At 38.4% G+C, this 13,741-nt stretch overlaps 1 protein-coding gene across 1 annotated transcript; it reads left to right on the top strand.

Moving 5' to 3' along the window:
• Positions 1-246: 246 nt before the first annotated feature.
• On the top strand, positions 247-11,539 carry EBAG9 (estrogen receptor binding site associated antigen 9; the record flags this gene model as incomplete). The annotated part of the gene is made up of 6 exons (XM_079534046.1): positions 247-329; positions 4,460-4,538; positions 4,673-4,831; positions 6,333-6,440; positions 7,368-7,459; positions 11,419-11,539. 6 exons carry the CDS (start codon positions 247-249, stop codon positions 11,537-11,539), a joined length of 642 nt encoding a protein of 213 aa, XP_079390172.1.
• Positions 11,540-13,741: the final 2,202 nt, after the last annotated feature.

Below are 13,741 nucleotides of genomic sequence, written 5' to 3'. Positions count from 1 at the left end.
ATTGCCTGCAATTTGTTTAAAGACTGTGTTCATTATGTGCTTGTGTTATCTATATAATTGACATGTCCAGATAGGAGACAGAATCTGTTCCAGAAACCTTTTCCCTTATTTGGCAGTAATGTAACTTCACAGAATGCTCCCTGTTTATGAGCAACTAAGGAAATGGCTTTAAGGACTGTGTAAGGGTGTATGATGTGCTACATCTAACTTTTTTTTTTTTTTCTTTTGCAGGAAGGGTTTCTCACCATGGCCGTAACACAGTTTCGGCTCTTTAAAATCTGTACTTGCCTGGCAGCTCTGCTTTCTTTTATTAAAAAGTTAATATGCAGGTAAACGTGGCTTAATTTAGTTACCTTTTCTGTTTTAATTACAGATTCTTTCTCTTCTTTCCTTCTCCCCAGAGCACACACACCTCTTTTCCTAATTCTGATTTTGCTACTAATTCAGACATAGAAAATAAGTCAAATTCATTCTTTAATCTGCATATTCCTTTGGAACTCAAGAGTCTGTGTAGTGCAGTTATGAGTCAGTGTGTTTTGTGTTATGTTAGCTCTAATGATTAACGTTTTCTGAATAGGTGTGACAGGGTTTAAAAATTGCCTATTAATGCTGTCCTGTGTCAAATGAATGAAAATTGTCATCCAACTTTTAAAAAGTATTCAGTGAGTGGTATTTTGTTTTATAATAGTTCAGTTAATGGCAGCATCCACCTGGTCATCAGTCAGTGGGCTTTCATTATAATGAAATGTAGCTGATTCTTTTCTTGCTTTGACAAGAAACAGTTTATTGAGATTTCTGGGTTCTTCTGCCTGTTAAAGATTCATTCAGATGTTCAGAGGGCAGTGTTTAAAGTTCAAAAGAATTTTTTTATTCCCTCCGTTTTCTTTGTGAAAATGCTTTATGCCTTACAACAGTAAGCAAAACCACGTAGTGTTCTTCTGAGTTGTAAACTCATGAATGCAGAAGTGTAGTGTCTAGAAGCATTAAAAAAATAATCAAGATTTATAGTTATAAAGGGTTCAATAGGAAGCTTTCATTCTTTCCAACCCTGTTGAAGTTTTAGGAAGATAGATTTTAATGCTGCTTATGACTTCAGAGAAGTTAGCTTTAGCTTTGTAATTTGAACTCTAAAGTGGATCAAGAACACTGGCCCTTCAAGTTTTCAAACACTTAAAAATAGCAACCAACTGAGCTGCTACAGTATATGGACCTTTACTGAACGCAGTAGCAGCAAATAATTGTTTAGCAGATGTAATGACAGTACTTTTTTCTTTTCCAACTTCTGGATGATTGTAATAATTGAAATGAGCAGGTGAGGAAGTGATTGGGAATGAAAAACAGCAGAACTCTTCGTAACAATTAGTTGAAAGAATGAAAAATTAGAAATGTTCACATATGCATGTAAGTGGATCAAGTTGTTTCAGTCCATTAACCACAGATAATTTTCCATTTTAATGTCAGCTCTGGAGCATAGTTTGATAAATCCTGTTTTCTTATAATGCATCCCTGTTTATGGGTATACCTGATAACCAGTAAATGTGATTGAATGAAATGTGCATTTTAATTAGATGGATATGAGCTTGTACCTATTTGGATTGCATAGTTTTAAATTAGTTCTTAATTTTAGCTTTCAGAGATTCTTCATCTTTCTAGTCATCAAACCTACGCATTGTGCTTGGCAACTTTTTAGATTTTTCTTTTTAATGAAATGCTTTAAACCTTCGTTCCTAGCAAATAATAGGTATAAATAAAATCAATAGGTATAAATAAAATCAAAATAAAATATAAGATGAAATTTTATTCTGTTTAAGATCTCAAGTTATTTCATGCTGTGGACAAACATCGATGCTGCTGGGTAGTAAGGGTAAACAAAACCAAGAAATGTTGAGACATTTGACCTTCAGAGCACTAATCAGTATCTGTCTAATGTTGCTTGGGAGGCAATGACAGTTACTTTTTTCTTTTCCAACTTCTGAATGATTGTAATAATTGAAACGAGCAGGTGAGGAAGTGATTGGGAATGAAAAATTATGTTCCTATAAGCATGGTGTGCCCTTCCGAGAAGGACTGGGGATATGTAGCCTCCTTTGGTGCTGCTGTGTGTAGCATACTGTTTCCTATGTTGTACAACAGAAGTTGCTTCTTCCCTCTTCATCTTTGTCAGCGTTATAACTTTTGCTAGATTGGTGTTACGAACCACTAGTTGGAGTCATTAGCTTGACTTCTGGATCATTTCAGTAAGGAGTTGCATCAGCTGAAGTGCTGGCTTAGAAGACTATTAAAGAAAAGCATGTTGTACAAGTTTAAAGGAGGACGTTTCCAGACTTGTGTTTCCTATAGACACAACAGAATCAACTCAGCCTAAGAATCAGATGTTCCTGGTGTGTTTGAGGGGGTTTTGTTTTTCCTTTGGTCATGTATCTATTGGAGAAGATTAAAACAGATCTTATGTATTTGCATATATAAAGGCAAATAGGCCAAAGGAAAAATTAAACAGAAAAATGCATTGCTGTTTACACTGCAGTAGTATATTACCATTTGTATGAAGACATCATTTTTTCCAAGGGCGTCATCTGGAAATGATGTGTTGAAATTTAGTTGCCAAAGTAATATTTTTGTTAGGAACCTGCTCAGGGATTGAATCTGTGTGCAAACTACATAGCACAAATTTAGATTGTACTCTGTCTTGGTTGTTGTACAGTTGGTCACTGCTTTTCTGTTCTGTATTTGTTTTGATTTCTTAACATAGGGGAGACTTTAAGTCTGCTAGATGTCTGTAAGCTTCCGTCTCAAAGACTGAAGACTTAAAGTGGTTATGGGGGCTGCTCTGAAAGTAATGCCTCTTACTTTATTATCTTGACCCACGATGTGGGGTCAGGGGTGGGTGTTGGTAGTACAGCAGTAGAGTCTGAACCTTCCCACCAATATGCCACTACATGTTGTTGCTCTGTGACAGGTGGCAGCAGAGGGGCACTGACAAAGTGGTGTCTGACGTGGAAGTGCATTTAGAGCAAAGGTGTGACATTGAATTCTCCCAAGCATAAAAGTGGCACGCATTGACATTCTTTAGCACATCCTGAACGCTTACGGGGACCAAAGAGAGGCTGTGAGCACAGTGAGGTGGTGGATGATGCATTTCAGCAGTGAGAGTGGGTCACCTCCACTGGTACAGGTTTTTATAAGTGTGGCATGCAGGGTGTTCATTGTTGATGAAAAAGCACAGCTAATGATGGTGACTGTGCTGAAAATTAGTATTTTGTAGCTGAGAACTTGCTCTATTGGATACTGTTATTGTGCTCTTTGTTTCTGTTGTATTACTGTAAAGATTTTCAGGAACTTTGGTAGATGAAATTATGCTGGTTTCCTCTTGAGGAAACCTTTATGTTTCAGCCTGTCTTTACTCCTAACCTATGTCAGCTTAAAATAACAGTTTCTAAATGGGCTAGAGTTAATTATATCAAGTGAAGATTTGATAATAGCATCTGATCTTTCCCATGGAAGATTCCGTTGGGCCCAAAGTAGGAAAAATGATAATCTTATAACTCACCGGTATACAGTAGAGCAATTACATGCAATTCAGCTCTTCTGACATGATGGTGGAATGTTCTATAATAGTAAAAACTGTGGTTTTGATCTCCAAATGTTAGCTTTGCTGCAATAGTAGCAGTAATCACATCTTCACTCTTCCATGACCATCTTGTTATAGGAGTTTGCACTTTCAGGGTCTGAATTTCATTCTCTTGTGTTATAATGTTTTAAAATGTAGCAAATGTCAGCTAAGAATATTTCAGGTGTTACTGTGATCTTTGAGTGTTGCCATTAAGTAAATACCTACATTTATTAGCAACGCGTTAGTGTTAATTTTCAATTAAAATTACCTAATACAATTGCTAAAAAACTATTGCTGAAAGAACGTTCTTGAAATAAATGTATTGAACAGAAGCTGTTGACTTGTATAATATTTTGCTATCTCTATTTGGATTCTGAAGGAAAAAGTGCTTGAGAGGGGCTTTAAATAAAGCAACTCGGCAAGCAGTTTGCTAAACACAGATCAGTAGAAATATTTCTCAGCTTCCAGTGGAAATGGCAATCTGGAGCTGTAGTATTTGCTTCTTAAGCACTGACAATCTAAAAATTATAACCAACTATATGCAAATAACTGATTAAATTTGTCTCTTTTCAAACAGTCATGGAAACAAAGGAGAAGCAATTCTTAAAGAAATATGAACAGTATATTGCACTTTGATGTTCGTGTGAACACAACTTTAGGAATGAAATTCCTTTGTTTAGCAGTCTCTGACTAGCAGTTAATACTAGGATAGTTTAAGCACTTAATGTTTTAGCCATGACTGCAGTAGTACTGTTCTCAGACTCCCTTTTTTTTTTTTTTTTTTTTTTTTTTTTTAAACTTAGTGCTCATGTTTTCAGAGCTTGGAGGAATCCTACATTTTTCTTTCAGGTCTGGAAGAGGGCGAAAGTTAAGTGGAGACCAAATAACTTTGCCAACAACGGTGGATTATTCATCTGTTCCCAAACAGGTAATTGCTTCAGTGGTAGGTGACTTATCACTTTAAGTGATTGTCTGTTATGCCAGTTCTACTGTCTTAGCAAGATACAACAAGACAAGTTTTTACTTGCAAATAACATTAACTTTTACTGTTCACTTCTCCAGCCGGAAGTAGAAGACTGGTCTTCATGGGATGAAGATGCACCTACCAGTGTGAAGATTGAAGGTGGCAATGGTAACGTGGCAGCTCAGCAAAATGCTGTGGAACAAATGGAACCTGATTATTTTAAAGATATGACACCAACTATAAGAAAAACTCAAAAAGTAGGTATAGAGCTTTCAACTGTACTTACTGAGGGCTTTAAGATAGGCTATCAGTAAATTGGCAGCCTACATACAGTGCTTCAGGCAAAATTGTGTTGCCTTGTTGAAATGAGGATAGTAATCTAACCCATCCACTTAAAATGCTGATTCTGACTCAGATGAGATTCTAGTTTGTGTTTACATCTTCTGTTATAATGTTCTTGGAAATTTATTATGAACTTCATAGTGTGAGTGTTACAGGAAGTATAAAGGTGAAAGCCCTCAAATCACTTCTAGTTCTGAAGCCAGAACCGCTGCACTAAGCTACCTTCCATACCTTTCAGTTATTTCAAAAGAGACATTCTGTGTCCTGCTCTTACTGATGTTTGGCATGGTAACTGCTGTTTCAGAAACCAGTGGTTGTTTTGTCAGTTATTGAAGCAAATGTTATTAGGGAGCTGATATTTCAAAATAGTTTGCTCTTCAAAGATCAGATTTTGTTAGGGAAGCAAGACTGAAGAGTGTCTCCACAATAGCATCCACACTATGAACTTTTCTGTTTTGTTTCTGTATTGAAATCTAGTTAGGTACATACAGGTCTTTGAGTTGACTGAAAAACTTTTGCACCAGAACAAGCTGCCCAGAGAGGATGTACAGCCTCTTTCTGTGGAGGTTTTCATAACTCAACTGCATAAACCAGAGCTAATGACGCTTTGAGCATGATATTGGACTAGAGACCTCCTAGGTCCCTTCTGACTTTGATTCTCCTGAGCTTCTATGAACTGGAGATGACACTTACCCACTTGTTTCATTTGGCCTACTTTACCTCTCCACTGCTTCCAGAAGACATAGATCTCAATTTCTTTTACTGTGCATACACTCATACCTGTGGGAAAGTGCATGTCTTGAGGTCAAAACAGATAAGGGAAATGTGAACTTAGCAGCCATGTTAAACTTGTTAGCATACCTTTCAAGAGGAGCATTAGTGCTCATTTTTCTGCCAAATTAGTACAGAGCTTTACCAGTTGATAGGATAGCAAGTTGCATTTTGACTGTTGAAGCTTAGGTTGTCTGCACAGCAGTGCTGTTGATGAACCTGAGTTAGCTTGTGTTCTAAAACAGTTTAGTTGTTCAGTGCTACCCCCAAGTGTACTATCTTACTTTGACCAATCATGAAAATGGGATTTTTCCAAGGAGTGTCTAATGTAATTACTAGCTCATGAATACTGATGAGATGTGCTAATTGGATCTTGTTTTGTGCCCCCTCTGTGTTTTAATACAATCTGTTTTCATGTGACTTAAGTAACAGCTAGTGGGGTGGAGGAGGGAATTCTTGTGTCTTGTGCATTTTGCTTCTCCTGCTTGCAAGTTGATTCAGCTGTACAGCTTCCAGAACCTGAGCAGATTTGAGGCAGTGCAGTGTTGTATGGCACTGCCTTCGTAGGCACAGACCTGTATGGTCTCCAGGGAATCTTTGACCTATCTCTTTTTTTTCTTTTCTTTTTTTTTTGTTGTTCTCCAGATAGTTATTAAAAAACGAGAGCCTTTAACTTTTGGAGTTCCAGAAGGAAACGCAGGATTCTCTAGCAGATTAGCAGCTACACAAGATATTCCTTTTATTCACCAGTCTGTAAGTGCACTCAAAATATTTATCTGTTATTTGACAGGTAAATGACTGTCTAAGAATATTCTGCGTTGTGGGGAGCAAAAGGAATAGTTGTGGAATAAAATAAATGCTTTTTACATTGAGTATTTGGTTCAAACTAATGAAGTGGTTGATCTAATTTTAACTAACTTTCTCTATTGTGAAGCTTAACAGACCAATGGTTAAAAAGTAGGAAGTTTTAAAGTGCCTGTTTACTAGCAAATCCTCTAAACCAATGGACTATGCATTTTATGGACTTCACACAGTAAGTTCCTAGTGAAAGAGTAGGAGTTTTTTTTTCTAGAAAGCCTCTGGGTTATCTTAGCTTTATAATCTTGTACCCATTTTTAACCTTCTCCTTCTCCTTCTGTAGAGTTTGTCTTTGGAAAGTCTTCTAATTTTACTCCTTAACAAACAACATCTAGAGGGAAATGCTTGCTTTCTTCTGCCTTCTTTAACAGTGTTTTGTTTAACACACTGGATGAAAGATCCAGGCAGAAAGCAGTACAGAATGGTCATACTGCTTTCTTGGATTGTCATAATGAAAATAATTCAGGACAGGACTTTATTGAAGAAAAACATCATTCCGAGGATAACGGACAAATGTGGATATACGTGTTGGTTTGTCTATGCAACTCCCAGAAGTCCTTAATGCCATCTGCTTAACTTGTCTTCTCCTTCCTAAAAATGCACTGTAGTGCTTCCTTCTTTCCTTTGTTCACCAGCAATAGAATCTAAAGATTTATGCTAACAATATAAAGGCAAAAAAATCAGTTTTAGAACAGGGAATAACAAATTGGTGATAACTGATGGTATCTCATATTTCTGGAAGTCTGAAGCATCAAGGTTAAAAATAGGTGCTTTTTCTACCTTTTTGTCCATGTTGTTAGAGCTTTTCTTGTTTTGTTTCAGCCTGAATTGGGAGACTTGGATACTTGGCAAGAAAATACTAATGCCTGGGAAGAAGAGGAAGATGCTGCCTGGCAGGCAGAAGAAGTTCTTAGGTAACTGAAAATAGTGTAGCACCACATAAACTTTTTTAATGTTGAAGAATGAAGTGCAGGTTTGTTTGTGATAGTACTTTTCTAGTTCTCTGTGTCTCACAAAACTAGTGTGAATTCCTTATCTGTTTTCTTCTGTTTGCTTTTCCCTTTTAAGAAGTTGAAAGAGTACGAATGGTAACAAGATACAGATTGAATTTAAGCTAATTGCACGCAGTGATTTGAATTGGCAGTGACTTCTGTTACTTTGTTTTATTTCAAGCTTTAATATATAGTGATGTAATAGTGAAAGTTATGTGATGATGGATTTTGTTGGGTTGTTTGTCTTCCAAGGACTGCCTTTCTTGTCAGGAAAAGCGGCAGGCTCAGTAAGATCTTCAATATCAAAAGTGCAGTCCACTGAGGCTGTGGTGCACCAGACATAGTCAATGAAAGGCAGTGGGACTGGGAAATGAAATAACTTCTGCTGTCTGCAGAGGCTGCATTGTATTTTAGTGAAATCTTGCTGCGTTCCATTAAGATCTGTTTTTAAGACTATTAAAAACAAGTGATTAAGCTTTCCCAGGCACAGTCTTGTCTTAGAGAATTTACCTGCTGCTAATAATCTAGTATGTGCATGTGTCTGTATTTCTGGAGTGATAATGGTCTGCGTAGTCGATTTTCATGGAACGGCCAAAGGCGTATTGTTTGCTAGTGGTCATGTTCATGCTCTAGAATACAGAGTGAGAGGGACTACTTATGTGGGAATAGCAGTGGCATTTTCCCCCGACTCTGTTTTTCAAATTTCTCATCTTACTTGATAGAAACTGTTGTAAAGATTTGAGCCTGACATATTTTTACAACTGAAAGGCTTCGGCTCAAGTAGTGAACTTTCAGACTTCCTACTCTGCCCCACTGAACAGTATTGAGCTTTACTTGCTTTAGCAGGGAAGTATAGCTGTCAAATATTTCAGGTAAATAGAGTATGCTTAGAACTGTGTGTTTTGCATATCTCTTGGCCTGCGATGAATGGCTGCCTCAATACAGCTGATGACTGTGTGAGTTCATCCCAGCTGTGTGAAGAACACCGTTGTTCTATTCACAACACACTGAGTTAGTGTTTTTCTTTAATTGAGGAAAATGCTGGCTGATTTTTAGCAAGATTGGTAGGAAATACCTTCTGGATTTACAGTCTGTCTTGCAGTAGACATCTGTGGTGTAATTAACATCCAGAGTTTAACACACAACTTTAGAACATGACAGCCCTGGCTCTGTTTTTCAACAGACCGCAGTAAAGAAGCGATCTGGAGTCTATTCTTAATGCTAAGAGACTGAGTTTTGATCTACAAAATGATCTGAAGATTTCAGATCATTTTGCTGGTTGGTGAACGGTGTTCCTGATCCACCACAGTGGTAATGCTGACTCCAGCAGTGCTTCCTGAGAATGGAACGAGTGTGGGTCTGTGTGTGTGGAGGGAGGACATGAGGGTGGCCATTAGCTGGCTCTGTCTGGGTACCTGTTGGTGCTCAGGGTGCAGAAGTATCTTAGAGTGGAATCATTTTTGTGTAGCAGTGGAGTGCTGCACAACCATGCAAAAATGAGCTGTGGTGTGTTAAATGTGTTAATAGCAGGGAAGACTGTTCCTCTGTCATCTGCTGTGGTGATTTTAATACACACGTGTAAGGGTTGGAGCAAGTATATGCAGTAAGCCACGTGCTTCCAGAAATCAGCGTGCTGAGGAGTAAGCCATGTAACCTGAGAAGCTCCTGTTGTTTGTTCCCCACTGCCCAGCAGGTTTTGGGCTGTTGCACCAAAACTTTCCAGTCAGTGGTTAGTCAGCATGGTGAATGCAAAGCTGAATTTTCACTTTTATTTACAATTTATTGAAGTTAGTTAGAACTTGGTAACTTCTGCAAATTGTAGATACCCATACGTACCTTTAGAATTTATAGTACCATATTTTCTTTTTTCCAGTGGCAACAGTTAACCTCCTTTGGATCCAAGTGACTCAGTTATGGCTGTAGTTTGTCATAGGCTTTCTATTGAGATGATCCTGAGAGGTGGTAACTTCATGTTGAAAACAAGTAGGAAGTTTGGAATAAAGTTCAGAGAATAATGGCCAAGTGGCAGAGCAGTGGAAAGGTGATCACTGTGTGGTATGCACATACATAAATACATATATAAATACACTGCGTGTATTTATTCTTGGTGACTTTGTATCACCTCCAGCAGAAGGTCTCTACTCATCTGGACTTCAATAAAGTCTAGTAAAATTACTCAGCCAGTAGAGGGCATGGAAACCTCATACAGGAATCTGTGTAGTGTTCTGCCTTGTGCAGTTCATGGTGGTGGGGAAAAAGACACGGCCTGCTTGACTCTCTTTACTTTGCAACAGCAGTTGCATAGAAGAATTGCTTAGCATTTCATGTGGCTCTATGGAACTTCACTATGTGACTCTTCCCTTCTGACTGGGAGGTGTAGATCTTGCTGTAAATTACAAGCTTCTTCCATGGCAGTAGAGCAGTTTATTAGAGAATAGCAGAACTTCTGGCAGTTAATTTAATAGCAGTCCCTCTCCTTCTACCACTGTCAAACACAAAACTAATATGTAGTCTTTGTTTGAAGTTGTGTGCTCAGTTTGTCTGTAATTGAAAATCTACTGAAGCAGGTTGTCTCAGTGCAGCCAGCTTTAACTTTTCTGTTTTTACACGGTTGAATGCATGTGTGCAGCTAGCAGATTTGAAAGTAAACTCCTTGCTGCTGTATCTAAGGAACTGGGGCTGTTCAGTCTGGGGAAGAGGGGGCTGAAGGGAAACCTTATTGCTTTCTTCCAATACCTGAAAGGTGCTTACTGTGATACGGGGTTGGTCTCTTCTCACTGGTGACAGGTGACAGGATAAGGGGAAATGGCCTCAAGTTGCACCAGGGTAAGTTTAGGTTGGATATCAGGAAAAACTTCTTTACTGAAAGGTTGGAATAGGTGGTTCAGTCACCATCCCTGAATGTGTTTAAAGACTGCTTGGATGTGGTGCTCAGGGACATGATTTAGCAGAGGTTGTTAGAATTAGGGTAGTATGGTTGGACTCAATGATCTTTAAGGTGTTTTCCAACCTGAGCAATTCTATTGTATGATTCTATTAGATTTCTTCATTCTCTTTTAATGAATTGTTCTTTATTCTTATCAAATCTTTATGAAGTTTACCCTTTCCCAATGAATGATGCTTTCATTCTTCATTGTTTTTTTTAATTGTAAAGTCACTCCACAAGCAGCTTGGCTATTTTTTCTTCTCTAATAAGGAGAATGTTGACTCCATGCCACTCAGTAATGTGTTCTCTCTTGAAAGGGAAGTAGAAACTGGAAACTTGTTTCTTTAGATTCTCTGATCTGGCAGCTAGTAACATTTGCTGTTTAGCATTATTTCTTATCACTGCTTGAAAAAGACACACAACTGAAGACTTTCTTATTATTTTCTACTTCCTTAAAGGCTGTATTTGTATTGAACAATAGAGCACAACACAAATCCTGAGCATGTGAAAGGGAATATTAAGTAACCTCATCTGATCACAAGGAAGACGTCTATAGCAGTTGTGTATAAAAAGGATGGCTGCAGGTGCTTCTGCTGGTGAAAAGGCGGGGCACAAACTTCATGTACTGAGTTGAATCATGTTGATCTGAATTTGAAAAAAATGGGTAATTTCATTATTAGACAGATCTTCCTAATTAGTTCTAGTCTGATACTTGCACTAATTTGCTTAATCTTTGAGAATTTAGTTGCTTTTAGATTGTAAAATATTTTGAAGAAATATTACTGTCTAAGAGTAGATTATCCTGAGAAAAGGACTTCAGTGTGATGAAATACTAACTCTTCTGAGACTAACTACAGTTGACTAAGGCTCTGTTCTTTATTAGTTATAATAATGTATTTGTTAACTATGCTGAAAGTAGGACTCCTTCAGCAGTTCATTTTTTCTCTAATTACAGACAACAGAAGTTAGCAGAAAGGGAAAAAAGAGCAGCAGAACAACAACGAAAGAAAATGGAGAAAGAGGCCCAGAGGTTAATGAAAAAGGAACAGAACAAAATTGGTGTAAAACTCTCCTAACAGTAACCAGGCATCGGTGGAAGGATTCACTTCTACAACATGCATACTGGTATTAATTTAAGTATTTCCAGGACTTCAACTCGCTGCTTCGTTTCAGTGCATTCTTCAAGTCATCTTGGAAGCCAGAATTCTCCCCAAATATCTTGAACTACTAATAGGTAGTTCTTCAAGGGAAAAAAAAACAAACCCAAAACCATACAAAATCATGCCTTGATGGAATGAAATTTCCTACAATAATTCTATTCCAGTACCCTTCTTTGCAGCAAACATGATTGAGCAAAAGTGATTGAGAGACACTCTTAATGAACAGCTCCAGCCGAGGGAAAAGAATGTAAATATTCTGTGGTGGGGAATCTACTGTATTGTCTGTGCTTACCTGAAACATGTAATTAAACAGTTTTAAAGAATCTTTTGCTTCCTACCTGATATGAGTGTCTGCTTTTTCTTTTTTTTTTTTTTTTTTTTTTTTTTTTTTTAATAAAAGTATTTATACATTTAGAATTATCCATTAGAGATCATACTGACCTGGACAGATGAGAAGACCTTGTTGTGGATGACCTTAAGTGTACTCCTAGCAGTATGTGCTTTGGTGGAGGGTTATAGATGAGCACTTAATTGGATTTCCCATCTTTTTGTCTCTTGCAGCTTCCTGTGCTGCCATGCTTACTGACAACACTGCAGTGGCTGCAGGCAGTGGCATTGCTGTATGACAGTGGTGCATTCTGTTCATCTGTTACAAAGGCTGATGTGAGCATAGGGGAGTAATTCATTTCATTTGTGTTGGTAATTTTGCATTTCTAGCACACTGCTTTACTTCCTACAGCTAGTAAAGATATAGACTTCATACTCATGGCATAGGTAGTGTAATTGGGGAAAAAAGTCTTCATATTAATAAAGCTAGTGTGGAAGTTAGTAGTTCTGTTAACAGTGTTTCTCAGATTCCTTCTGCCATGGCAGAGAACTGAATGTTGGGTAAAGATCAGAGCAGGGTTTTTACCTGTTGTGTGTTGGGAGCTGTGCAGCCTCTCCCTGAATACAACTGAATGCTTTCTCAGAACTGCACAAGGTGTTTTTAAAAGCTGGAAGCAACTGTGATGTTATTATAGTGTTAGCTCTGTTTTTTAAACAGCACATTTAAAAAACACTGCTGCTAAATGGAGCCTGCCATAGTGTGGTTTAAAATCAGTTCAAGCTGTTGGGATATTAAACATCAGAGAGGTTTGTGCTGCTCTGTTACCTTCTTGCTACAAAAGGAACCTGGGCAGTCACAGTGAATGTTTCTCCTGCACTTGAAGATCACTTTCTCTAATATATGATGCTCCATTTCCTCACATTTTGAAATAGGACCAAAGCATTTTCCATATTGCTTTTTTTCAGTCACAACAGGAGACATTTAGGAATAATGGAAAGCCGTGTTTGTATGAAATTCATGGAAAAAGGAAGCCTATTAATATTAATTTTGGCCCTTTTGTCATACCTAATTAAAGAAAAAAGCGATCGTTGCCATTGAGTACTTGCTATGTGCTGCCCCATCGTTCTTTCTCTTTGTGGCTTACTGGTAACAGCCTGCCTCTCAAAAGCTGCAAAGCAATGCACAGTACCATCAGGCCTCATGAGACCTCTTCTGGTCCAGACTGCAGAGGAAACTTGCTTGGCTGTAGGTGAGAACGAGGGGGCAGCGAGGTTTCGGTGGCTAGAGATATTGCTGGAAGTTTGCATGGAGCCAATTCCACCGTGTCCACCTGATGTCGCCTCTTCTCAGGAACAGATCTCAAGTTTTGGGCACAGAGAGTTTATGGCTTGAGGGCCACAGTGCATCTCAGTGTGTACTTGGGACTTTGCAGCTCTGCACAAAGCCTTCTAGATTTCTGTGAAATGCCAGGAAGCCTGATACACTTCTTGAAGCGCTGAGATGAGAAGTTACAAGTTGGGATTGCACTGAGTTAATAATTAGGTCCCTTGCTTCTGTCAGTGTGGTGTGGGTGCGGCTGAGGGGGCAGCAGCTGCATTGCTGACCTAGCACAGCCCTCTGTGCAGTGCTTCCTCTTGGAGCTGGAAGCAGGTTTTTTTCAATCAAGCTCTTTTCAGGATTCTTTTCAGGATGCTACGGCTTCCTTACGCCCTGATGCAGTGCCTCTCCTGCTCTGAATGTGCGATGTCTCAGCTGAAATGGAGTATTTTTTAGCAGCTTCGCTACAATAA

Source organism: Tetrao urogallus (assembly GCF_951394365.1).
Source record: "Tetrao urogallus genome assembly, chromosome: 3".
Lineage (NCBI taxonomy): Eukaryota > Metazoa > Chordata > Aves > Galliformes > Phasianidae > Tetrao > Tetrao urogallus.
The sequence above is the reverse complement of the archived record's forward strand: the minus strand, read 5'-3'. Positions and strand labels throughout refer to the sequence as shown.